Here is a 27,734-nt window from a genome sequence, read left to right as displayed (position 1 = left end):
ATCACAAAGCCCTGACCTCAATCCCATAGAAATGTTGTGGCAAGAACTGAAAAAGTGTGTGTGAGCAAACCTGACTCAGTTACACCAGCTCTGTCAGGATGAATGGGCCAAAATTCACACCACTTTTTGTGGGAAGCTTGTGGAAGGCTACCTGAAACGTTTGACCCAGGTTAAACAATTTAAAGGCAATGCTACCAAATACTAATTGAATGTATGTAAACTTCTGACCCACTGGGAATGTGATGAAAGAAATACAAGCTGAAATGAATAATTCTCTCTACTATTATTCTAACATTTCACATTCTTAAAATAAAGTGGTGATCTTAACTGACCTAAGACAGGGAATTTTTCCTAGGATTAAATGTCAGGAATTGTGAAAAACCGAGTTTCAATGTAGTTGGCTAAGGTGTACGTAAACTTCCGACTTCAACTGTATTATAAGCGTCAGCCTGCTAATTTTACAAATAAGCCCTATTATACAGTATTTCAGAATTAAAATCAAATTCGCTAGCCAATACTTGTACCTTCATAGGTAACATGTGCTGCACCAGTATTGCATTTTCTCTTTTTCTTTATCATTGTTTGAATGATGTGTATAATTCCAGTCCATAAAATACAGTATAATACAGTACAGTAATACAGTTGATACTCAAAAAGTTTAGCCTACTGAAGCTTGTTTAATTTATTTACCCAAGAGAACATATATAGCTTGCTACATCTATTGGCTTTTATGTTTTTCTGTCGTGCGTAATGTGCCTATATCACATATGTATTGGATAACGGCACAATCATTTGGGCTTCTTTGGGCTTGGGCTCATTAAATGTTGTTAGTAGGGCTCATAATAATGTATTTAATAAATGGCACACCAGGTTCAGATAGCATCAGATTTTTATGATCATGCTGATTAAAGCTCTAATCAAATCTAGACATTTATATGATTTATAATGCTTTATAAAGCTTTAGAATTACATTTCTGGTTTTGGCGGGAAATACCGGGTTACCTGGGAGAAAAAGGGATTTTCTCGGGATAGAACCCTAACCAGAACATCTCTCAAACCTAGAGTACAATCCTTTAAAAAAATAAATATGAATTGTACATCTCAAGTATGCGAGATCTGGTTGAAAGGGAAGTCTTAATGCATTATCTATTGATGTAAGGCTCCTACATGAAGTCTACACTATTTGACAAGTACAATACTGAACACGTGTTGTGAAGGGAGTAAAAGAGCAAAAGTCTTACAACAGATAAAAGCATATATTTATTAGGATTAGGTGGAGTTTGATGGGGGTTTAACAGGAGTCTATGATACGTCTGATGGAGCCGATTCTCATGTCCACGGGGCCCAAGCCCATATCCCTCAGGCTCCTGTATTCTCCAGGCCTCAGGTAGATCATTCTGCCTCTGAAGTGGGGCTGCTCGTACATCAGCCAGTGGCCGTCCATCACGTTGCAGGACTGGCAGTCTGACATACCGTAACGCCCCTGGATGGAGTCACAGTCGTCCATCATCTCATGCATCTGACCTCCGAAGTTCTCCTTCTCGTAGATCCTCATTCTGAAGTTTCCTTTGTGCTGTTTTGGGGAATTTGATTGGAATTTCTTATCCATGTGTGGTAAATGAAATAAACAACACACTGAATTGAACCATGACACGTTAGTTCTTCTTACCATGGGGATCATACGACTGGACCTGATGCAGTCGCTCTGGCTCATGCCCATCAGCCGCTGGTTGTCGGGGTACTCTCCTCTTCTGACCAGCATCTGGTGTCCCATGAAGTTGGGGTGCTCGTAGACCATAAAGCAGCCGTTCTCAACCCTGCAGGAGTTGCACCTGCTCAGGTGGGAGGTCAGCTCAGGGCAATCATTGCTGGCCTCATAGGAACTACCCTGGAAGTTCTTGTCCTCGTAGAAGATGATCTAGGAAGATATGTTTTTTTATAAAGTTATTAAAATATGATCACATACATAAATGTGAACTCGATCTAGGTGTGTTCACTCACATTTCTGTATTTTAGAATTTACATGATTTTTACTTAATAACCTATTGAATTGTTTGCGTCAGCGTCTTTGACCTACCCATGGAAGTCCACAATATATATAGTTATCCTACCTTGCCCATGACTTCTCCTATCACTGACAACACTGGTACTTTGCTCACTCATCCTCCCCTGTCACTTTTATACTCAACTTGATTGCTAAATGATCTATGGTCCATTGTTTTTAATGCCTAACTCAGCAACACAGCATAGCGTGCTGTAAAGTTTGTTAAATCAGTCTGTAAATGGTTATTTTTCCAGATTGTGTGCATCTGGGGCAGTGCCAACTGAAACCCGCTATGGGGAACAAGTGCATGGGGGCAGCGAATGTATCGACTGTTCTGTCTTTTCTTTGTTTTTACCTTTATTTATACAGGTTAGTCAATTAAGAACAAATAAATGACACTATATATATCTGTATACACAAATTACATTATACATATCTATATACACATCAATTACACAAAAAGCAAAACACAATCATATGAAACAAACACATTCTTCAAGGGGGAGTGAAGGGGAAGTATATGGACCCTGGGGATGGTACCAGAAATCATTTAAAGATTAAATATGTGTTTAAGATGCTGCGATCAGAGGAGCAGAAAGCTGGACCAAGGAAGGATCAAGCAAGTTAGCCCCAGTCTATTTTTTTTTACTACAATCTTGAGCAAGCCGTCTAGCACATCGCAAGTAGAACATTGCTGAAATGAAAACAAAGATTCAAATCTGAGGGATTGGGCTGGAGAAATGTAACCACTCAAAATCATAGACAGAGCTATGGATGCAAGAACGGAACATCCATGATATCAACATTATCGTTTTAACCATGTTTTGAAGCTATACAGTGTTTGTTTACATTCACATTGTTTACAAACAGAGTAAAATAACCTTATGTTTTTGGTTCTGATCGGGTAAGACAACTAAGCTCATAGGGCATTTCTAAGTTATATTCTTCAAGCATCATGGAGTGTGTATCACTTATTTATAAGTACAAAAATGGATGTAGCAACTGCAGATTGCCCCTTTAAGGCATTAACTTTGGTTAAGGTTGGGATCCAGTGGTGTAGTGCAGGGTCAACGCAAGTAAACACAGTTTGCCCAACAGTTTACCCACCGTTGGCAGAAAAATGCATTGAAAGTATAGGGAGTGTTACTTTTTTCACCGTGACCGGCAAACAGAGTTTACCCACCTGTTTTCTACCACTACATCACTGTTGGTATTGACCTGCTTTGTTTTATTTTTTTAAATGTTATTTTATATATATATATATATATTTCTTTTTTTTCTTCGACCTACTTTGTTGTAATGTTTCATCTAATTCTTATGTTTTTCAATAATTTTGTGTAAAAATAGTCATATCAAACCTCGGGAACTTCATTGTATTTTGCTTAAAATAAGTCAAAAAAGCACAACACAAAATAGAATCAAATGGAAATATTTGTAATTCCTTTGGTGCCAATAATGGCACTAGGGGAGGATGGGATACCAAGTGATCTTCATTAAATCCGTTCACAAAGTTTTCCCAACCCTGCTTATGTTGATGGTATTTGAGGAAATACAATAACTCCGTCTCTTGAACTGAATCATTTTTTAAATATTACATAATGCTTGCATTCAACACATTACTATTGACTCCAAGTGATTTAGCTTAGACTAGGGAATATTGTACTTTAGTCCTAGGCCTGGGGGCACACACTTAATGTGTTGTGAAAAGTTTTACGAAATGTAATGCCATGTAATATTTTTAATTGTATATAACTGCCATAATGTTGCTGGACCCCAGGAAGAGTAGTTGCTGCCTTGGCAGGAAGTAATTGGGATCCTTAATCAAAACAAGTACAAATAGGAATGACTGCAATCCTTTTTAATTTGTTTTTTCTTTTGGTACATTTTAAGTGTGAAGTGTTCAATTTAGTACCAACAATGAAGTTATAATCACAATTGCGTGCACTTTCTGTGGCCAAAAATGGAAAACTTTAGCAACAGGTGTCATGAGACTGCAACCCCAGGTATCACAGAGTTATTTCCTGCAACATAGCAAAAATAGGGGCAGACCAATACTCGGTGTTCCAGTGAAGCGGCTTTTTGCTTTGCTCAGTTGGCACAGTTGGCAGTGTGCCAACCTCCATCTCTACTTCTAGGTGATGTACGAATTGTTTAGAGTTAGGAATCATAGTTAACGTTCCATGATCATCAAAGACATAGGCAAGACATTTACATGTTTAATTTACTACGGTATACTAACTCTTTAAAATATTATGCAAACACTACTAAAACCAATCATATTGAACCTGCTTTAGTTTACAGTAGATTACATGGTGATGACTCAGGAATTGAACACAATGTGGTTACATATGCTGTGGGCATCTAACAAAGTATAAAAGGGCAAGGGTGGCACAAGCATTTACAGTCAAGTTTAAACAACCAACAGCCACCATGACCATGGGCAGGGTAGGTGGCATTTAAATAAATGTTCATATCATTCTAACTAAATGACTGCTTTTGATGTGTGTCTGCACCTTAATTCTGCATAGGTGTTGTATAGCATTCTAAAAACTTTTCTACAGATCACCTTCTACGAGGACAAGAACTTCCAGGGTCGTTCCTATGAGGCCAGCCAGGACTGCCCCGACATGTCCTCCTACCTGAGCAGGTGCAACTCCTGCAGGGTTGAGAGCGGCTGCTTTATGGTCTACGAGCGCCCCAACTTCATGGGACACCAGATGCTGGTCAGAAGAGGAGAGTACCCCGACAACCAGCGCCTGATGGGCATGAGCCAGAGCGACTGCATCAGGTCCAGCCGTATGATCCCCATGGTACGGAAGAAATAGTATTTCTTCCTTGAAATGACAAAGTAGGCTTCTAAAACTGTTATACTTTGGAATTAATAAAAAAATAAAAAAATTCTCCACCAACAGCACAGAGGGTCCTATAAAATGAAGATCTACGAGAAGGAGAACTTTGGAGGTCAGAGCATGGAGCTGATGGATGACTGTGACTCCATCCAGGATCGTTACCGCATGTCTGACTGCCAGTCTGCCCAGGTTATGGATGGCCACTGGCTGATGTTTGAGCAGCCCCACTTCAGAGGCAGGATGATGTACATGAGGCCTGGAGAGTACAGGAGCTTCAAGGATATGGGCATGGGGGCCAAGGGCATGAGGTTCATGAGCATGAGGCGTATCACCGACATATGCTAAATCATCTGATTGTCAATTGTTCAAATAAATGCAAAAACACTATGTACAGTATTTGTCTTACTTGATCATCACATACCTCCTCTTCATTCTGAAATATAACTTACATTGTATAATATATGATATGACATGGTATACAACATTTATTCTATCTGTGAAAATGAGAAAATACCTAAAAGCATCAATTAAGAGGGCCAAGCACCATTGCTATCAAATATATAGCATTGCAGAGGGCATCATAAAAAAAAGATAACTGTATACCTAAAGCCCAATCAAATCACTGGCTGTGGCTTGTGCTGAAAATACTTTGTCTTTAATGTATCCTCTGATTGTATTGACAAGTAGATTTGTCTTTCATCTGCATAGCAATGAAATAGCATTCATTGTTTACGGGTTATTTCAAAGGGATGGCATATATGGAGAGAATAGTAAGGATCCAAGCACTGAACCTTGCAGAACACCAAATTCAACTTTCGGTGTTCCGCAAGGTTTAGTTTATGGACGCTTATTGTTCAATGTAAGCTAAGCCTTGAAAACAAAACATATTTCCGTTTGTTTCTTGAAGCCTAAGTGCATAGTCCAATGATCTGAGTAAAAATCAAAACAAAAAAACGAATACACCTATTTTATAGTAGCTACAACATTTGCATTGGTATTTTTTCTACTCTAAAGAGCTGTGCTGCCAGAAAATCTAATTTATCCATAAGTAATACAACTGTATTTGAAATGGTCTTTCATAACTTTTCATGCTATTTGGTCATTTTGTTTTGATCCAATGCTTATTCAAACAGTGATACATAATCTGAATGTGATTGAAATGGTATTTAAATGTTATTGATAAGTCACGTCATTATGTTATATTTCACTTAAAATGTGATTTTAGATTTTATAGCACATCTGAAGCAACCCAAATTTTTTTAAATAAATAAATGGACTTTTAATGCTGACAAAACATATCGATTAAGTATCTCAGTAAGGGAACTAAATACCCACGGTTTGTCTTGGGGAATCAACTACAGCCAAGTGGACAAATTATTTTCGCTTGTATTTTGAGAGGAACAACCAAAGTCATTAAATTCTAAATAAATCAGAAAATACAACAAAAACCACAATAATTTACAATAAAGATGGGCAGATACAAAAATGTTCTTAGATGGTATTTTATTGCATTTCCACTACGTGTTTCACAATTGAAAAGGGCTACAAATTAAAATATGTATTTATTCATTTACCTTTATTTAACTAGGCAAGTCAGTTAAGAACAAATTCTTATTTTCAATGACAGCCTAGGAACAGCGGGTTAACTGCCTATTCAGGGGCAGAATGACAGATATGTACCTTGTCAGCACGGGGGTTCGAACTTGCAACCTTCCGGTTACTAGTCCAACGCTCTAACCACTAGGCTACCCTAACAGGATTCCATGATCCATCTCCCTGAGGTTTCTGTACTCTCCGGGCCTCATGTAAATCATTCTGCCTCTGAAGTGGGGCTGCTCGTACATCAGCCATTGTCCCTCCATGACCTGGGTAGACTCGCAGTTGGCCATGCGGTAACGCTCCTGGAAGGACTCACAATCATCCATCATCTCGTGCATCTGACCTCTGAAGTTCTCCTTCTCGTAGACTCTCATCCTAAAGGATCCTCTGTGCTGTTGTGCAAAATAAATCATGCTCATAATCACCACTCCTTTACATCTGTAATTCCAATTAAAGTGTGCCAGGTAGCCTAGCGATTAAGAGTGTTGGGCCAGTAACCAGAAAGTCACTGGTTTTGCATCCTAGCACCGACTAGGTGAAAAATCTGCCAATGTGCACCTAGACAAGGAACTTAAACCGAGTTGCTCTTAGTAAGTGTTGCTCTCTGCTAAAGTGTAGGGAAAATTAAGTTTGTCATGTTAAATCCCGTTTGGAACCTAGATGAATTAAGACTTGTGTATTATTAAGGTTTCATATTATTACCACATAGCGTTGATTTTAAATGTTCCGTCATATTCAACTGTATCTGTGTAGACATCAATAGCTCCTTACAGCATCTATTGTAACATGAATTAGAGGCGTTTGGAGATCGCGATTTCCCAGAAGAAAATCACATTAGTTTATAAAACAACACAAGCAAGCCAAACCAATATACATAGGAAATTACAGTTACAGTATGTCAATTGTAAAGTCTTTTGTCTGTAATGTATTTTTCGCTATATGTCGGACCCCAGTAAGACTAGCTGTCGTCGTTGGCATCGGCTAATGGGGAACCTAATAAATCACATCAAATCAAGCTAGTTTAAAGTAGAAATACACAGATGATAAAATATCCCCAGAGATATTGTATTGAGTTATATGGATCACTGAGACTTTCTCCTACCTGAGGGATCATACGGCAGGAGAGGACCGAGTCACTCATTCCCATATGCATGTAGTCTGAGTACTCTTCCCTCCTCAGGAAGAACTGGTTTCCCATGAAGTTGGGGCGCTTGTAGGCCATGAAGCAGCCGCTCTCCACCCTGCAGGACTGGCAGCGAGACATGTAGGAGGAAATGTCAGGGCAGTCCTGGTTGGTCTCATAAGAGCGGCCTTGGAAGTTCCTGTCCTCGTAGAAATGATCTAAAAGAGACCACACAAACGTTCAATTCACTTTCTAAAGTTGTTTGCTGAAGTTCTGTGAAGTTTTGTTACTAATACACAGGATTTGTGACACTAAGCTGTTGCTTTCATCATGCCTGAAAAGACTCAGTCACCCTGCTATATGTAATGATCTAATTAACCATCTTTGTTTATCTTGATCCCATTTCAAGCTGTCTGCTGTTCCTTTAGTTGAATCCCAGATGAATATGACTGTGTTGCGTTAGAGGACTGACAGGTTGACCCACATTTGGCTGATCTGTACATACCATGCCCATGTTTGATGTTGTTTGTGGGTTTCTGTCCAACGACCTGGAGCTGCGAGGGGGCTTTATACGGACAGCAATGGGGTTTTGTTATTCACATTTTCTGGAACCTGATGAATAAGCAGGTCTGCAATCGTCATAACATTTTTTTGTACTATCGGGACATACCATAAAGGAGTGCCCATGGCACTGAGGACCAGCTGAAGACCCACGGAGGAAACAGGAATGTAGAGAACAGAGACCATTTCTTACCGTTTAGGAGTAAACCTTTTAGGAGTCTACCTTTTATTAGTCTACCGTCTAGGAGTGCCATACAAAAACACAAAATGCTGTTTTTTATCATGATAATAATCAGCACATTTCAGGAAAGTGAGTTTAAACATTGAACTGCCAATATTATACTGAATCAATTGTTCTCTTTCTCAAGAGAAATACAAATGTCAGTCCCATTTCCCACAATAAGTCACCTAAATACAGTGCCTTGCGAAAGTATTCGGCCCCCTTGAACTTTGCGACCTTTTGCCACATTTCAGGCTTCAAACATAAAGATATAAAACTGTATTTTTTGTGAAGAATCAACAACAAGTGGGACACAATCATGAAGTGGAACGACATTTATTGGATATTTCAAACTTTTTTAACAAATCAAAAACTGAAAAATTGGGCGTGCAAAATTATTCAGCCCCTTTACTTTCAGTGCAGCAAACTCTCTCCAGAAGTTCAGTGAGGATCTCTGAATGATCCAATGTTGACCTAAATGACTAATGATGATAAATACAATCCACCTGTGTGTAATCAAGTCTCCGTATTAATGCACCTGCACTGTGATAGTCTCAGATGTCCGTTAAAAGCGCAGAGAGCATCATGAAGAACAAGGAACACACCAGGCAGGTCCGAGATACTGTTGTGAAGAAGTTTAAAGCCGGATTTGGATACAAAAAGATTTCCCAAGCTTTAAACATCCCAAGGAGCACTGTGCAAGCGATAATATTGAAATGGAAGGAGTATCAGACCACTGCAAATCTACCAAGACCTGGCCGTCCCTCTAAACTTTCAGCTCATACAAGGAGAAGACTGATCAGAGATGCAGCCAAGAGGCCCATGATCACTCTGGATGAACTGCAGAGATCTACAGCTGAGGTGGGAGACTCTGTCCATAGGACAACAATCAGTCGTATATTGCACAAATCTGGCCTTTATGAAAGAGTGGCAAGAAGAAAGCCATTTCTTAAAGATATCCATAAAAAGTGTCATTTAAAGTTTGCCACAAGCCACCTGGGAGACACACCAAACATGTGGAAGAAGGTGCTCTGGTCAGATGAAACCAAAATGGAACTTTTTGGCAACAATACAAAACGTTATGTTTGGCGTAAAAGCAACACAGCTCATCACCCTGAACACACCATCCCCACTGTGAAACATGGTGGTGGCAGCATCACGGTTTGGGCCTGCTTTTCTTCAGCAGGGACATGGAAGATGGTTAAAATTGATGGGAAGATGGATGGAGCCAAATACAGGACCATTCTGGAAGAAAACCTGATGGAGTCTGCAAAAGACCTGACACTGGGACGAAGATTTGTCTTCCAACAAGACAATGATCCAAAACATAAAGCAAAATCTACAATGGAATGGTTCAAAAATAAACATATCCAGGTGTTAGAATGGCCAAGTCAAAGTCCAGACCTGAATCCAATCGAGAATCTATGGAAAGAACTGAAAACTGCTGTTCACAAATGCTCTCCATCCAACCTCACTGAGCTCGAGCTGTTTTGCAAGGAGGAATGGGAAAAAATTTCAGTCTCTCGATGTGCAAAACTGATAGAGACATACCCCAAGCGACTTACAGCTGTAATCGCAGCAAAAGGTGGCGCTACAAAGTATTAACTTAAGGGGGCTGAATAATTTTGCACGCCCAATTTCTCAGTTTTTGATTTGTTAAAAAAGTTTGAAATATCCAATAAATGTCGTTCCACTTCATGATTGTGTCCCACTTGTTGATTCTTCACAAAAAAATACAGTTTTATATCTTTATGTTTGAAGCCTGAAATGTGGCAAAAGGTCGCAAAGTTCAAGGGGCCGAATACTTTTGCAAGGCACTGTATGTGGGAACTGACATAATGCAAATGTCTTAATAAAAAATAGAAGTTTGTTTTACTCCATTGTTTATGTTTGTGTTGTCATGTGAGTATTTGTAAACATTCAAACCTATCATTTCAATCTCATGGACAGTCAACCCTGGCATCCATAGCTCTGTGGTTACATTTCCCAAGCCCCAGCCCCATCCCCCATACAATGTCAATGTTTGTGGCTTTAATCAAGGGCATGCTTCAAAATGCCAACAGTGGTTCAAAAAATTAAAGGTGCTCTATGCATAAACCGCTCCGCCATTTCCTGGTTGCTGAAATTCTAGTAGTTCGCTTAACTTCATTTTATGTGACAAAACAAGCAAGTATAGTGTAGAGAATCATTGTACCATCTAAACCGGGAAGTATAGAAATAGTGCACATAGAACAGATCTACCGCTTCTTAGACTTGCTTTCAATTTGAATGACAGATCTACAGTATAACTAAAAGAGAAAGTCCATGAGATCGACATGACCGTTTTAAACATGTTGAAGCTATACATTGAGTATTTCTAAACAAACAACGGACTAATACAGTCCTAGATTCAGAGTTAATACACTCCTCAAAAAAATAAAGGGAACACTAAAATAACACATCCTAGATAAGAATGAATGAAATATTCTTATTAAATACTTTTTTTTCTTTACATAGTTGAATGTGCTGACAACAAAATCACACAAAAATTATCAATGGAAATCAAATTTATCAACCCATGGAGGTCTGGATTTGGAGTCACACTCAACCCAGGGCCAACCGCACCAGCATATGGTCTCACAAGGGGTCTGAGGATCTCATCTCGGTACCTAATGGCAGTCAGGCTACCTCTGGCGAGCACATGGAGCGCTGTGCGCCCCCCCCAAAGAAATGCCACCTCACACCATGACTGACCCACCGCCAAACCGGTCATGCTGGAGGATGTTGCAGGCAGCAGAACGTTCTCCATGGCGTCTCCAGACTCTGTAACATCTGTCACATGTGCTCAGTGTGAACCTGCTTTCATCTGTGAAGAGCACAGGGCGCCAGTGGCGAATTTGCCAATCTTGGTGTTCTCTGGCAAATGCCAAACGTCCTGCACGGTGTTGGGCTGTAAGCACAACCCCCACCTGTGGACGTCGGGCCCTCATACCACCCTCATGGAGTCTGTTTCTGCCCGTTTGAGCAGACACATGCACATTTGTGGCCTGCTGGAGGTCATTTTGCAGGGCTCTGGCAGTGCTCCTCCTGCTCCTCCTTGCACAAAGGCGGAAGTAGCGGTCCTGCTGCTGGGTTGTTGCCCTCCTACGGCCTCCTCCACGTCTCCTGATGTACTGGCCTGTCTCCTGTTAGCGCCTCCATGCTCTGGACACTACGCTGACAGACACAGCAAACCTTCTTGCCACAGCTCGCATTGATGTCCCATCCTGGATGAGCTGCACTACCTGAGCCACATGTGTGGGTTGTAGACTCCGTCTCATGCTACCACTAGAGTGAAAGCACCGCCAGCATTCAAAAGTGACCAAAACATCAGCCAGGAAGCATAGGAACTGAGAAGTGGTCTGTGGTCACCACCTGTAGAACCACTCTTTTATTGGGGGTGTCTTGCTAATTGCCTATAATTTCCACCTGTTGTCTATTCCATTTGCACAACAGCATGTGAAATTTATTGTCATTCAGTGTTGCTTCCTAAGTGGACAGTTTGATTTCACAGAAGTGTGATTGACTTGGAGTTACATTGTGTTGTTTAAGTGTTCCCTTAATTTTTTTGAGCAGTGTATTTCTAAATCACATTTTTCACATCGTTTTGTTATAGAACAGAGTCACAAAGAACCTATATAGTCATCCAGGAACTCTCTACTCTGCACAGAGCTCACAGAGGAGTTCCTTTGTCATTCTGGAAATATGTCAATACTATTTCACAATCCGAGTGAGACATTCATTGAAAGATTGAAGAAACTAAGTCGTCATAGTGGTCACACTTGCAACCTGAGAAAATATCCTTGCTTTGGTTCGGAGTTCATGCTGTGTCATCAATAATTTCAGGCAGTTTTGTTAACAATCCATTGGCATGCTCATTCCTCTGTATCTACTGTAAATTAAGAGCACAGTGAAAGTCACAAAAGGAACACATCAATTACTACTAAATGATGACTCGGTAACTAATATTGGGATGAAAGTTCAGTCGTTAGAGTTGTAGCGACTTCATGCCGCGCCACTGATTAGGAAGGACACCTCCTTCTCCCAATCTACAGTCGACACCAAGATGGAGAAGGACAAACAACCTTCAAATAAGGAGACACTGCTTCATGGGGGAGGAAGATCACCATTCTTTTTCCATGGCTTCACTAGGAAGACACCCAGTTGAGAGGGAACCATTCTTCCTCATCTTCCTCCTTTTCAAAATCAGATTACTGACAACCATCAAATGGCCACCATTTAATAACAAAGGAACTAGCCCTGGAAAATGATAAAATACTGTGAAGGACATTATTCATGTCCTTCAGAAACTGTCCCGGTCCCCACAGGGGACTCCCTCCTGGATGACCTCTGTAGCACACATAGAACTTTGGGCTAAAGCATTGCTGCCTATCTTCCGTTTCAATAGTCCTTTGATATCGCCTTGAGATTGACTTAGTCTCAATCTCAGTGGACGAAGATCAAATATTAACCATAGATTATTGAACAGGGACAGTTTTCCTTTGTGAATGAAAGGAGCCATTCGGACCTCGACCTGAGATTACAACAGAATTTTCAAGTAAATTCAATATTGTCTTCTCATTCCGAAGATCCCTGATTGGTTTGAGCGTGTGAAATATGTGTGTACCTCTATATTAGTTAGGCTATCTTTCTCCTAGTCATTCTTGCCTTGTTCCGTCATAGAATTATTACTGCTTGCCTGATGTTTTTGGGCCATCTGATTCCCTTTTCCCCTTGAGATGCTGTGTCTGTTACAATATCATATATATATATATTTTTTTTTAACCTTTATTTAACTAAGACAATTAACATTTGGATATAAACCTCGGCAGTGCTGCTGGTCAGTGGGAGTGATCAATAACAATACAAACATTTGGATATAAACCTCGGCAGTGCTGCTGGTCAGTGGGAGGTGAACAATAACAATACAAACATTTGGGAGTGCTGCTGGGTGAATCAATAACAATACAAACATTTGGATATAAACCTCGGCAGTGCTGCTGGTCAGTGGGAGGTGAACAATAACAATACAAACATTTGGATATAAACCTCGGCAGTGCTGCTGGTCAGTGGGAGGATCAATAACAATACAAACATTTGGATATAAACCTCGGCAGTGCTGCTGGTCAGTGGGAGGTGAACAATAACAATACAAACAATGGGAAAGGTAAGAAGAGCCTTTGGATTATAGAATACACTTAAAATTTTACAAAAAAGTTCACATTAGATTTTTGTAACTTCTGTAACTTCAAGCAGCATTGTATGTATTGCAGTATTGCAGCTTCGCCAGAAGAGCAATCGTGACAGCCCTAGATTGGAAGACATACTGAATGAAACGTATGGCTTGTATCTTACCAGGCTTTTCTCTTTCTCTCTCGCTCTTCCAGATCGTATTCTTTGAGGATAAGAATTTCCAAGGTCATAGTTATGAGTGCAACAGTGACTGCCCAGACCTGCACTCCTACTTCAGCCGCTGTAACTCCATCAGGGTGGAGAGCGGCTGCTGGGTGCTGTACCAGCGCCCCAACTACGGAGGCTACCAGTACGTGCTGACCCCTGGAGAGTACCCTGACCACCAGCAGTAGATGGGCTTCAATGACAACATCAGATCCTGTCGCTCTATTAAAAATGTAAGCCTTCCTACCAAACGTAGGCTACAAACTGTAAGCCTACTAACTCTATCGTTAAGTTTGAAGATGGCACTGATGGATCGGATGTGTGTCAGTAGATAGATACTGACGACTTGAGGCAAGAAGTTGATCATCTGTGCTGTTTCTTGATTTACTATATTTCCAGCATGTTTTGCTTTTTGACAGATCTTTCCCAGATCTTAAAATGTTCTACATTTTATATCAGAGAGACATCATAAACTTGTAATTTATATTACACTTGTATATTTAGGTTTTGGCAATTAGGATGTTAAAAAAGTGTCTGACCAGATTTGGATGCAGGGCAGTGAATGGAATGCCCCAGGGTGCACCAACCAGGCAATGATCAGTCAAAAGCCAACAGACAATAAGGAGAGATAAAAGGCTCATGTTTTGGCAGCAGTTTCCCTCACGTCCAGGCCCATGCACATCAATTGTTGAAGGAAACCAGGACAACAGCCAAGAAACCCATTTAAAGAGGCATTCCAAAGGCCTAATATTGTTAAGAACATACAGAGTGATGGCAATTTAAATAATTAAAGTGATTACTTTTATATTAATAATTAGGGATACTGGCATTTATGTATTTTTGGTTGTATTTATTTTGCAGGATCAGGTTCTATGACAGGCTGCCCATCGGTCCACGAAGCCTTCAACTTCTGTGAATTCCACTCTGCTGTAGTGATGGATGGTGCCTGGGTCTTCTATGAGCTGCCCAACTACAGGGGTCAGCAGTACTTCCTGGAGCACGGAGAGTACCGTAACTTCACAGACTGGGGCGCCACCTCCCCTGTCGTGGGCTCCCTCCACAGGATCACAGAGTTCTGGAACCTTAAGACCCCTAGTGTTTTAGTTCTAGAGCCCAAAATAAAGGAAACACCAACATAAAGTGTCTTAATAGGGTGTTGGGCCACCACGAACAAGAAAAGCTTTAATGCACCTTGGAATATATTCTACAAGTGTCTGCAACTCTGTTGGAGGAATGCAACACCATTTTTCCACAATAAATTCTATAATTTGGTGTTTTGTTAATGGTGGTGAAAAACGCTGTCTCAGGCGCAGCTCTAGAATAAGTGTTAATATGGGTTGAGATCTGGTGACTGAGATGGCCATGTCGTATTGTTCACATCATTTTCATGCTCTTCAAACCATTCAGTGACCAATCGTGCCCTGTGGATGGAGGCATTGTCATCCTATAGGGCCATAGCCATGGTAGCCAAGATACTTGCAAAAATAATGGCCTGACCAGCATTTTTATACAGTTGAAGTGGGAAGTTTACATACACTTAGGTTGGAGTTAATAAAACTCGTTTTTCAACCACTCCACAAATTTCTTGTTAACAAACTAGTTTTGGCAAGTCGGTTAGGACATCTACTTTGTGCATGACACAAGTAATTTTTCCAACAATTGTTCACAGACAGATTTTTTCACTTATAATTCACTCTCACAATTCCAGTGGGTCAGAAGTTTACATACACTAAGTTGACTGTGCCTTTAAACAGCTTGGAAAATTCCAGAAAATTGTGTCATGGCTTTAGAAGCTTCTGATAGGCTAATTGACATCATTTGAGTCAATTGGAGGTGTACCTATGGATGTATTTCAAGGCCAACCTTCAAACTCAGTGCCTCGTTGCTTGACAACATGGGAAAATCAAAAGAAATCAGACCTCAGAAAATAAATTGTAGACCTCCACAAGTCTGGTTCATCCTTGGGAACAATTTTCAAATGCCTGAAGTTACCACGTTCATCTGTACAAACAATAATACGCAAGTATAAACACCATGGGACCACGCAGCCGTCATACCGCTCAGGAAGGAGACGCGTTCTGTCTCTTAGAGATTAACGTACTTGGGTGCGAAAAGTGCAAATCAATCCCAGAACAACAGCAAAGGACCTTGTGAAGATGCTGGAGGAAACAGGTACAAAAGTATCTATATCCACAGTAAAACGAGTCCTGTATCGACATATCCTGAATGGCCACTCAGCAAGTAAGAAGCCACTACTCCAAAACCGCCATAAAAAACTCAAGACTACGGTTTGCAACTGCACATGGGTACAAAGATCATACTTTCTGGAGAAATGTCCTCTGGTCTGATGAAACAAAAATATAACTTTTTGGCCATAATGACCATCGTTATGTTTGGAGGAAAAAAGGGGTGGCTTGCAAGCCTAAGAACACCATCAGGAACACACTTTCATGAAAGCACCTGCTTTCAATATACTTTTTCCCCCTCATTTATTCAAGTGTTTCCATTATGTATCTGAACAAACACACACCACATCTAATATTCAAGTCAAGAAACACGGAATTTATAATACAACGTAATTTATGATGGATGTATACATAAGTTCCTGTGACAGTTGGCATGTTAAATGTGATGAACTACAGTAAATATTACTGCTTTATCCAGGATCATATTCCAATGTTCTGACTGTGAAACAAGTTCACTCCTGGATCGTCATTAAGCTGTGTTGATCCTGGATCGTCATTAAGCTGTGTTGATCCTGGATCGTCATTAAGCTGTGTTGATCCTGGATCGTCATTAAGCTGTGTTGATCCTGGATCGTCATTAAGCTGTGTTGATCCTGGATCGTCATTAAGCTGTGTTGATCCTGGATCTGTCTATAACAATTTTGTAAATCAGTGCAAATAAAAGGAATAACTTAACCAATAGCTAAAGCTAGCTACAATCAGAATCATAGAACTGGATCGCCTTACTAAAGTTGTTAGAAATCTGTCTTGGCGTTGTGCTGGTGGGCTTTTCTGCAAATACTTTAAACACAGTTGCTTTGGTTTGACTGGCCTAACTGTAAAGTTTTCTTAAAATTTTACATTTTTTCACGTTTTAATAGTAATTTCAATGTAAATGTAAAGGATTATCTAAATTAGGGGATACTGTCAGGGTTTTCTTCTGGATCAAAATGGGGCTTAGGTGGTGGGTGCGGCGGGGTGTGGCAGTGGGCTTGGCCATTAGCGTGGTCGCCAACCGAACGGTTTAGAGGCTCTCCTCTTGGCCGCATAGATAACATTTAGCTATTTTAAAGTTCTTATGCTCTCGGAGTGACTCAAACATTCTAACAAAATCAATGGGGGCCCCATGCCATGGAAAAAAATACTCCTGAATGGATCATTTTGGGAATTTTAAATTCTCTGTGACTGTCTAGTTTTTATAATTATAAGTTCTCAAAGATGATCATATTAAAACATATATTGGTCTATTATCTTTTCTATATACTGTATAACTGTTTTTTGTTGTTTAAGTGTACAATGAAGACCTTTTACCATTCATATTTATTTATATACAGTATACTAACTTAGGCGACCCGTCCAATACTTTTCTATGCAGAAAAATCCTGTACTTTAACAGAGAAGTACCGTTTGTAACATTTAGTTTGTTGTGCATTAGATAAAGACAGCCTTTTAAGAGCCTGTTAATAAATCCTGGACTAAATGCATCATGACATGGCTTTTCATGAGTTAAAACAGTGTTACTCATTAGATTTATACGATCCATGTTTATCTCCAGCTGGCCTTGATGGCCCTAGATTGGTTTGATCCCACATTAAATGACTGAGGTTTGGCACTTTCCACCTGCTATTGTGTGATTCAGTGCTTTTGAACAATGCGTAGAGCCTACATAAATATTTGAATAGCTGATTGAAATATCTGATTAGTTTGGTGCTAATCATGTGCTTGGTGTTAGTGTCTCTAACATGTATAAAAAGGATACCTGCATACCCTGAGCCTTAATGTTGTCACTACGCCTGGTGTTCTGAACTCTGAAGGAATTAAGGTGAGATGTGTTCTGGTGAAGATTCCTGTAATGAATAAGTACCTGTTCCATAGTACTAATTCCATAGTTCCATACTTCTACGTCCATAGTTCCATAGTTCTGGAATTCTGAATTCAGAATTGTGACAGAACTGTCTTTTCTCCTCCAACAGAAGACAGAAACTTTCAGGGGCGGTCGAATCCAAAGGAGACTCCGCTGACCTGCATGGCTTTTTTGCTTGATGAAACTCTTGCCAGGTGGAGGGCGGCTGATGGGTCCTCTATGAGCGCTGCGACTACATGGGCTATCAGGGGGGTATGCAGACTTTTTTTATTTTTTTTATTTCACCTTTATTTAACCAGGTAAGCAAGTTGAGAACAAGTTCTCATTTACAATTGCGACCTGGCCAAGATAAAGCAAAGCAGTTCGACACATACAACGACACAGAGTTACACATGGAGTAAAACAAACATACAGTCAATAATACAGTAAAAAAAAACAAGTCTATATACAATGTGAGCAAATTAGGTGAGAAGGGAGGTAAAGGCAAAAAAGGCCATGGTGGCAAAGTAAATACAATATAGCAAGTAAAACACTGGAATGGTAGTTTTGCAATGGAAGAATGTGCAAAGTAGAAATAAAAATAATGGGGTGCAAAGGAGCAAAATAAATAAATAAATTAAATACAGTTGGGAAAGAGGTAGTTGTTTGGGCTAAATTATAGGTGGGCTATGTACAGGTGCAGTAATCTGTAAGATGCTCTGACAGTTGGTGCTTAAAGCTAGTGAGGGAGATAAGTGTTTCCAATTTAAGAGATTTTTGTAGTTCGTTCCAGTCATTGGCAGCAGAGAACTGGAAGGAGAGGCGGCCAAAGAAAGAATTGGTTTTGGGGGTGACTAGAGAGATATACCTGCTGGAGCGTGTGCTACAGGTGGGAGATGCTATGGTGACCAGCGAGCTGAGATAAGGGGGACTTTACCTAGCAGGGTCTTGTAGATGACATGGAGCCAGTGGGTTTGGCGACGAGTATGAAGCGAGGGCCAGCCAACGAGAGCGTACAGGTCGCAATGGTGGGTAGTATATGGGGATTTGGTGACAAAACGGATTGCACTGTGATAGACTGCATCCAATTTGTTGAGTAGGGTATTGGAGGCTATTTTGTAAATGACATCGCCAAAGTCGAGGATTGGTAGGATGGTCAATTTTACAAGGGTATGTTTGGCAGCATGAGTGAAGGATGCTTTGTTGCGAAATAGGAAGCCAATTCTAGATTTAACTTTGGATTGGAGATGTTTGATATGGGTCTGGAAGGAGAGTTTACAGTCTAACCAGACACCTAAGTATTTGTAGTTGTCCACGTATTCTAAGTCAGAGCCGTCCAGAGTAGTGATGTTGGACAGGCAGGTAGGTGCAGGTAGCGATCGGTTGAAGAGCATGCATTTAGTTTTACTTGTATTTAAGAGCAATTGGAGGCCACGGAAGGAGAGTTGTATGGCATTGAAGCTTGCCTGGAGGGTTGTTAACACAGTGTCCAAAGAAGGGCCGGAAGTATACAGAATGGTGTCGTCTGCGTAGAGGTGGATCAGAGACTCACCAGCAGCAAGAGCGACCTCATTGATGTATACAGAGAAGAGAGTCGGTCCAAGAATTGAACCCTGTGGCACCCCCATAGAGACTGCCAGAGGTCCGGAGAGCAGACCCTCCGATTTGACACACTGAACTCTATCAGAGAAGTAGTTGGTGAACCAGGCGAGGCAATCATTTGAGAAACCAAGGCTGTCGAGTCTGCCGATGAGGATGCGGTGGTTGACAGAGTCGAAAGCCTTGGCCAGATCAATGAATACGGCTGCACAGTAATGTTTCTTATCGATGGCGGTTAAGATATCGTTTAGGACCTTGAGCGTGGCTGAGGTGCACCCATGACCAGCTCTGAAACCAGATTGCATAGCAGAGAAGGTATGGTGAGATTCGAAATGGTCGGTAATCTGTTTGTTGACTTGGCTTTCGAAGACCTTAGAAAGGCATGGTAGGATAGATATAGGTCTGTAACAGTTTGGGTCAAGAGTGTCCCCCCTTTGAAGAGGGGGATGACCGCAGCTGCTTTCCAATCTTTGGGAATCTCAGATGACACGAAAGAGAGGTTGAACAGGCTAGTAATAGGGGTGGCAACAATTTCGGCAGATAATTTTAGAAAGAAAGGGTCCAGATTGTCTAGCCCGGCTGATTTGTAGGGGTCCAGATTTTTCAGCTCTTTCAGAACTTCAGCTGAATGGATTTGGGAGAAGGAGAAATGGGGAAGGCTTGGGCGAGTTGCTGTTGGGGGTGCAGTGCTGTTGACCGGGGTAGGAGTTGCCAGGTGGAAAGCATGGCCAGCCGTAGAAAAATGCTTATTGAAATTCTCAATTATGGTGGATTTATCAGTGGTGACAGTGTTTCCTATCTTCAGTGCAGTGGGCAGCTGGGAGGAGGTGTTCTTATTCTCCATGGACTTTACAGTGTCCCAGAACTTTTTGAGTTAGTGTTGCAGGAAGCAAATTTCTGCTTGAAAAAGCTAGCCTTGGCTTTTCTAACTGCCTGTGTATAACGGTTTCTAGCTTCCCTGAACAGCTGCATATCACGGGGCTGTTCGATGCTAATGCAGAACGCCATAGGATGTTTTTGTGTTGGTTAAGGGCAGTCAGGTCTGGGGAGAACCAAGGGCTATATCTGTTCCTGGTTCTAATTTTCTTGAATGGGGCATGTTTATTTAAGATTGTTAGGAAGGCATTTAAAAAAATATCCAGGCATCCTCTACTGACGGGATGAGATCAATATCCTTCCAGGACACCCCGGCCAGGTCGATTAGAAAGGCCTGCTCGCTGAAGTGTTTCAGGGAGCGTTTTACAGTGATGAGTGGAGGTCGTTTGACCGCTGACCCATTACGGATGCAGGCAATGAGGCAGTGATCGCTGAGATCTTGGTTGAAGACAGCAGAGGTGTATTTAGAGGGGAAGTTGGTTAGGATGATATCTATGAGGGTGCCCGTGTTTAAGGCTTTGGGGGTACCTGGTAGGTTCATTGATCATTTGTGTGAGATTGAGGGCATCAAGTTTAGATTGTAGGATGGCTGGGGTGTTAAGCATGTTCCAGTTTAGGTCGCCTAGCAGCACGAGCTCTGAAGATAGATGGGGGGCAATCAGTTCACATATGGTGTCCAGAGCACAGCTGGGGGCAGAGGGTGGTCTATAGCAGGCGGCAACGGTGAGAGACTTGTTTTTAGAGAGGTGGATTTTTAAAAGTAGATGTTCAAATTGTTTGGGTACAGACCTGGATAGTAGGACAGAACTCTGCAGGCTATCTTTGCAGTAGATTGCAACACCGCCCCCTTTGGCAGTTCTATCTTGTCTGAAAATGTTGTAGTTTGGAATTAAAATTTCTGAATTTTGGTGGTCTTCCTAAGCCAGGATTCAGACACAGCTAGAACATCCGGGTTGGCAGAGTGTGCTAAAGCAGTGAAAAGAACAAACTTAGGGAGGAGGCTTCTAATGTTAACATGCATGAAACCAAGGCTATTACGGTTACAGAAGTCATCAAAAGAGAGCGCCTGGGGAATAGGAGTGGAGCTAGGCACTGCAGGGCCTGGATTCACCTCTACATCGCCAGAGGAACATAGGAGGAGAAGAATAAGGGTACGGCTAAAAGCAATAAGAATTGGTTGTCTAGAACGTCTGGAACAGAGAGTAAAAGGAGGTTTCTGGGGGCGATAAAATAGCATCAAGGTATAATGTACAGACAAAGGTATGGTAGGATGTGAATACAGTGGAGGTAAACCTAGGTATTGAGTGATGAAGAGAGATATATTGTCTCTAGAAACATCATTGAAACCAGGAGATGTCATTGCATGTGTGGGTGGTGGAACTAATAAGTTGGATAAGGTATAGTGAGCAGGACTAGAGGCTCTACAGTGAAATAAGCCAATAAACACTAACCAGAACAGCAATGGACAAGACATATTGACATTAAGGAGAGGCATCCTTAGTCGAGTGATCAAAAGGGTCCAGGGAGTGGAGAGGTTGGTTTGGGGGTCACGGCGATTTAGACAGCTAGCCAGGACATCGGTAGCAAGCTAGCATAGGATGGAGGTCTGTTGTTAGCCACCTCTTGCGTTCCGTCAGTAGATTAGTGGAGTTCCGTGTTGTAGAGGGGATTAGTCCAAATCACACAACAACAAAAAAAATAAAAACAATAGATATATTTATAGAGGCCCAAGAAGAAACATAATAATAATAAAAATAAATAAATTGTCCGATTGTCTATTCTGAGAGCAGCCGGTATGACAGCTAACGGTTAGCAGGCCGCAGATGGGCATTCAGGTAACGTCGCGACGGAGGAGCCAGCCGGATCTCCTTCGGGTAGATAACGTCGGCAGTCCAGTTGTGAAGGCCCGGTGGGGCTCCGCGTAGGCAGTAAAACGGGTCCGGATAGGTGACTGCAGCCCAGGAGTGATTGACGGAGCTCAGGAGTGATTGACGGAGCTGGCTAGCTCCGGAGTAATTGATGTTTGCTCCGGAATCGACGAAGGCAGATAGACACACGGATAGCAGCCAGCTAGCTGTGAGATCCGGGAGTGAATGTCCAGAGAGCAGTTGAAATCCAGGGACATGGAGAGAAAAATCGGTCCGGTATGTTCCGTTCCGAGCCGCGCTGCGCCGTACAAAACTGGCGATAGATTTTCGAGTTAAAGGATAGCTGATGACCACAAACCGTGGTTAGCTAAATACTAACGAGTTGCCAGTAAAGAAGCTAACTAGCTTCTGATTAGCTCCTGGCTAGCTTCTGGCTAGCTTCTTGGAGTTTCTGGCTAGCTTCTTGGAGGATTGCAGATTTGAGGTAAATAATACGTATTTATACATATCAATTGGTGAGGCAGGTTGCAGGAGGGTGTATTGAAGATGAGTTGATGGAAAATAAAAATAAAATGTATGTGAAAAAAGTTGTAAATATATATATATACACGACACGACAAGACGAGGACAAAAGACGTCTGAACTGCTATGCCATCTCGGGCAGTAGACTGCCAGCACTGGATGGGCTTCAACGACTGTATAGGTTCCTGTCGGGTCATCAGAAAAGTACAGTATGTCATGTAGACGTGGGGACCAAAGACGATGTGGAATGATAAAGGCTCAGATATACACTGAACAAAAATATGAAGGCAACTTGCAACAATTTCAAAGATTTTACTGAGTTACAGTTCACGAAAGTTAACCAGTCAATTTAAATATATTAATTAGACCCTAATCTATGGATTTCACATGACAGGAAATACAGATTTGCATCTGATGGTCACAGATACCTTAAAGAAAAAGTATGGCGTGAATCAGAAAACCAGTCAGTATCTGGTGTCACCACCATTTGCCTCATGCAGCGCTACCATCTCCTTCGCATAGAGTTGATCAGGCTGTTGATTGTGGCCTGTGGAATGTTGTCCTACTCCTCTTCAATGGCGGGAACTGTAGCACGCTGCCGTACACGTCGATTCAGAGCATCCCAAACATGCTCAATGGGTGATTTGTCTGGCGAGTATGCAGGCCATGGAAGAACTGGGACATTTTCAGCTTCCAGGAATTGTGTACAGATTCTTGCGACATGGGGCTGTGCATTATCATGGTGAAACATGAGGTGAAAACAGCCAGATGAATGGCACGACAATGGGCCTCAGGATTTCGTCACTGTATCTCTGTGTGTTCAAATTGCCATCGATAAAATGCAATTGTGTTCGTTGTCTGTAGTTTATGCCTGCCCATACCATAATCCCACCGCCGCCATGGGGCACTCTGTTCGCGATGTTGACATCAACAAACCGCTCACCCACACGACGCCATACACGTCTGTGGTTGTGAGGCCGGTTGGACATACTGCAAAATTCTCTAAAACAATGTTGACGGCTTACAGAAGGAATAGCTACACTGTTTGTATTCTGCAATATTGGTTTGCGGTTTCAGTTTTGCGTGAATGCTGCCAGCTATCCATGGTTTCTGGTTAAGATAGGTTTTAATAGTCACAATGTTATTCTCGGATGCTTCCCGGAACATATCCCAGTCCGCATGATCAAAACAATCTTGAAGCGTGGATTCAGATTGGTCAGACCAGCGTTGAATAGTCCTTAGCACGGGTAAATCCTTTTTGAGTTTCTGCCTATAGGAAGGGAGGAGCAAGATGGAGTCGTGATCAGATTTACTGAAGGGAGGGCGGGGGAGGGCCTTGTAGGCATCCCGGAAGTTGGAGTTGCAGTGGTTGAGTGATTTAGCAGCGCGAGTACTGTAGTCAATATGTTGATAGAACTTCAGTAACGTTTTCCTCAAATTTGTTTTGTTAAAACCCCTAGCAACAATAAATGCGGTCTCAGGATATGTGGTTTCCAGTTTGCATAAAGTCCAGTGAAGTTCTTTGAGGGCCGTCATGGTATCGACTTGAGGGGGAAAATACACGGCTGTGACAATAACTGAAGAGAATTATCTTGGGAGTTCATACAGTCAGCATGAAGACATCAAAACAATGAAATAACACATATGGAATCATGTAGTAACCAAAAAAGTGTTAAACAAATCAATACATATTGATATTCTTCAAAGTAGCCACCCTTTGCCTTGATGACAGCTTTGCACACTCTTGGCATTCTCTTAACCAGCTTCACGAGGTAGTCACCTGCAATGCATTTCAATAAACAGGTGTGCCTTGTTAAAAGATCATTTGTGGAATTTCTTTCCTTAATGCGTTTGAGCCAGTCAGTTGTGTTGTAACAAGGTAGGGGTTGTATACAGAAAATAGCCCTATTTGGTAAAAGACCAAGTCCATATTATGGCAAGAAGAGCCCAAACCCTTGAACGAGTAGGTGTGTCCAAACTTTTGACTGGGATTGTATGTCTATTTGCTCTCCTCTTCTCATCTTTTCCCTGCGCTTGTGGACTTCAGTGCACAACACATTAGCTGTCTGTGACTAAGCAACAAAAAAAACTTTCCAACCCAAACCTTCCTGTCAGTACCGCTAACCGCAACACACAGCTTACACGTTGTCACGTCATTGTTCGACATAGCTACTAGAACTAACGCGGTAGTAAACACTCTACAAACATGCAGTACAGTGTACAGTCAGAAAGCAGTTTAGCAGTTACACCAAAAGTTTTCCTTGACCTGGAAGAGTTTCAGTGTTGGATAGCCATAGCCATAGCCAGCTAGCTAACATATCATCCCTCTCTGTCGGGTGTTTGAGTAGGCTAAACTAGCTAGCTGCATTTGTTTAACTAAGTGAAAGAAAAAAATACAACCAAATATCTCTTTCTCTCCCTCGATTCTTAATTTTGGAAGAAATTAATTTCTTCAAAACTGTTCAACTATTGTCCTTCTCTCCCTTTGATCAATTACTCATCACATTTTATGCCCTACAGTGTTAGCTATTTGTAGCTTATGCTTTCAGTAGTAGATTCATTCTCTGATCTACTGATTAGGGGTTACAACATGTCAGTCCATGCTGCAAAATCTCTGAAAGGTTGGAGGACGTCCTCTGCATGTTGTCATAATTACTGTGTAATTCAATGGAAGGGGGTGAGAACCATGAGCCTCCTAGGTGTTGTGTTGAAGTCAATGTCCGCAGAGGAGGACAGAAGCTAGTTGTCCTCCAGCTACACTGTGGTGTTACCCTAAAGAGTTCAGTTGAGGCTACTGTAGATCTTCATTGCAAAACAGTGTGTTTTAATCAATTATTTGGCGACGTGAATATATTTAGTATAGTTTTATCTAAAAATGATAACTTTAATGTTTCACTATTTAGATTTTTATGAAATTCACTGAGGAGGATGGTCCTCCTGGTTCTTCCTCCGATGAGGTTCTTCCTCTGAGGAGCCTCCACTGACTCCAACACACACTCACATACAATCATAATTTACGGTGCTGCTACTCTGGTTATCATATATACTTCTTATTATTATTCTCCACTGGCTTCCAGTTAAAGCTCGCATCCGCTACAAGACCATGGTGCTTGCCTACGGAGCTGTGAGGGGAACGGCACCTCAGTACCTCCAGGCTCTGATCAGGCCCTACACCCAAACAAGGGCACTGCGTTCATCCACCTCTGGCCTGCTCGCCTCCCTACCACTGAGGAAGTACAGTTCCCGCGCAGCCCAGTCAAAACTGTTCGCTGCTCTGGCCCCCCAATGGTGGAACAAACTCCCTCACGACGCCAGGACAGCGGAGTCAATCACCACCTTCCGGAAACACCTGAAACCCCACCTCTTTCAGGAATACCTAGGATAGGATAAAGTAATCCTTCTCACCCCCCTTGAAAGATTTAGATGCACTATTGTAAAGTGGCTGTTCCACTGGATGTCTTAAGGTGAACGCACCAATGTGTAAGTCGCTCTGGATAAGAGCGTCTGCTAAATGACTTAAATGTAAATGTAAATACTGATTGCCTAGTCACCTTACCCTTAAACATATCTACCTCTATCCCTCCAATATCCCTCCCGAGTGGCGCAGCGGTTTAAGGCACTGCATCACAGTGCTAGATGAGTCACTACAGACCTGGGTTTGACCCCGGGCTGTATCACATCTGGCCGTGATCGGCAGTTCCATAGGGTGGGGCATAATTGGCCCAATCGTTCAGGTTTGGACGTCATTGTAAATAATATTTTTTTAACTGACTTGCTTACTTAAATAAAAAATAAAAATAAATCCCTGCACATTGTAAATATGGTATTGGAACTGACCCTGGATATAGCTTACTTTCTCTTTTTCTTATGTTTTTGTTCTACCTTATGTTATTTTTTAGTGCTATTCATTTCTGCATTTTGGGGTTTGGAGCATGCAAGAAAGGCATTTCACTGTACTTGTGCACGTGACATTAAAACTTGAAACTTGAAACATCCATTTAGGTATCAAAGTTCTTTGCTGGAGAGAGTTTTAAATCCTGATCGAAATATGCAATTTGCATAGGTAGAAATTATTATTAAGTCCAAGCAAATATGAAGTTGGGTATAAATGGCCTAACTTGTCAGGCCTGCTCCCGCTCTCCCTCCCTGGCACTCGAGGGCACCAGGCTGCCCTGCATTACACATTCCTGCCACCATCATTACGCACACCTGCTTCCCTCGTCACGCGCATCAGCTATTCATTGCATTCACTTCTGCATTAATTGTTGTATGTCGTTATGTTACCCGGAGCTGACGCTGTTCCTGTCCTGTTCAATGTCTGTGCTATTGTAACCGAAGTGAAATGGCTAGCTAGTTAGCAAGGGGAGGGTTATTGGCGTTTCAATCGGCGATGTCACTCACTCTGAGACCTTGAAGTAGTTGTTCCCCTTGCTCTGCAAGGTCCGTGGCTTTTGTGGAGCGATGGGTAATGATGCGTTGATAGTGGCTGTTGATTATGTGTGCAGGTCCCTGGATCAAGCCCAGGTAGGGGTGAGGAGAGGGACGGAAGCTATACTGGCACATTGATGCTGTTGATCAACATCACTGGTTGCTTTGGAAAAGGAGGTCAAAAGGGGGGTGAGTGTAACCGATGTGAAATGGCTACCTAGTTAGCGGTGTGCGCGCTAATAGCGTTGATGACATCACTCGCTCTGAGACCTTGAAGTAGTTGTTCCCCTTGCTCTGCAAGGGCTGTGGCTTTTGTGGTGTGATGGGTAACAATGCTTCAAGGGTGGGGCATGGGTGTTGGAATCTTAAGGTGTATTGAACTGTAAGGGCATTCCAAGACTAAGATTATAATCCTTCTACTCTATATGAGTAACTCCATGTTGGTAGACTCATTCTACAGTAAATGTGGTGTGCTGTACAGTAGCCAAGATGTTGGGTGGGGCATGATGGCTGTTGGAAATATCAGTTCCATTGCAAATGTTAAAGCTTACAGGACAGAGCC

At 41.8% G+C, this 27,734-nt stretch overlaps 3 protein-coding genes and 1 pseudogene across 3 annotated transcripts; 2 read left to right on the top strand and 2 right to left on the bottom strand.

Moving 5' to 3' along the window:
* Positions 1–1,241: 1,241 nt before the first annotated feature.
* Positions 1,242–2,169, bottom strand: LOC115116604 (gamma-crystallin M3-like). Its single transcript, XM_029645099.1, has 3 exons — positions 2,112–2,169; positions 1,670–1,918; positions 1,242–1,573 (listed from the first exon to the last, which is right to left on the bottom strand). The coding sequence occupies exons 1-3, from the start codon at positions 2,118–2,120 to the stop codon at positions 1,292–1,294; spliced, it is 540 nt and encodes a 179-aa protein (XP_029500959.1). The 5' UTR covers positions 2,121–2,169; the 3' UTR covers positions 1,242–1,291.
* Positions 2,170–4,402: 2,233 nt separating this feature from the next.
* Positions 4,403–5,280, top strand: LOC115116603 (gamma-crystallin M3-like). Its single transcript, XM_029645098.2, has 3 exons — positions 4,403–4,489; positions 4,606–4,854; positions 4,957–5,280. The coding sequence occupies exons 1-3, from the start codon at positions 4,475–4,477 to the stop codon at positions 5,236–5,238; spliced, it is 546 nt and encodes a 181-aa protein (XP_029500958.1). The 5' UTR covers positions 4,403–4,474; the 3' UTR covers positions 5,239–5,280.
* A 1,083-nt stretch (positions 5,281–6,363) lies between these two features.
* LOC115116606 (gamma-crystallin M3-like) lies at positions 6,364–8,430 on the bottom strand. Its single transcript, XM_065016830.1, has 4 exons — positions 8,415–8,430; positions 8,121–8,180; positions 7,595–7,833; positions 6,364–6,884 (listed from the first exon to the last, which is right to left on the bottom strand). Exons 1-4 carry the CDS (start codon positions 8,428–8,430, stop codon positions 6,639–6,641), a joined length of 561 nt encoding a protein of 186 aa, XP_064872902.1. The 3' UTR covers positions 6,364–6,638.
* Positions 8,431–13,572: 5,142 nt separating this feature from the next.
* On the top strand, positions 13,573–14,950 carry LOC115116612 (gamma-crystallin M2-like; annotated as a pseudogene).
* Positions 14,951–27,734: the final 12,784 nt, after the last annotated feature.

Source organism: Oncorhynchus nerka, linkage group LG1 (assembly GCF_034236695.1).
Source record: "Oncorhynchus nerka isolate Pitt River linkage group LG1, Oner_Uvic_2.0, whole genome shotgun sequence".
In the NCBI taxonomy this organism is placed as follows: domain Eukaryota; kingdom Metazoa; phylum Chordata; class Actinopteri; order Salmoniformes; family Salmonidae; genus Oncorhynchus; species Oncorhynchus nerka.
This window is presented reverse-complemented; position numbering and strand designations above follow the sequence as displayed.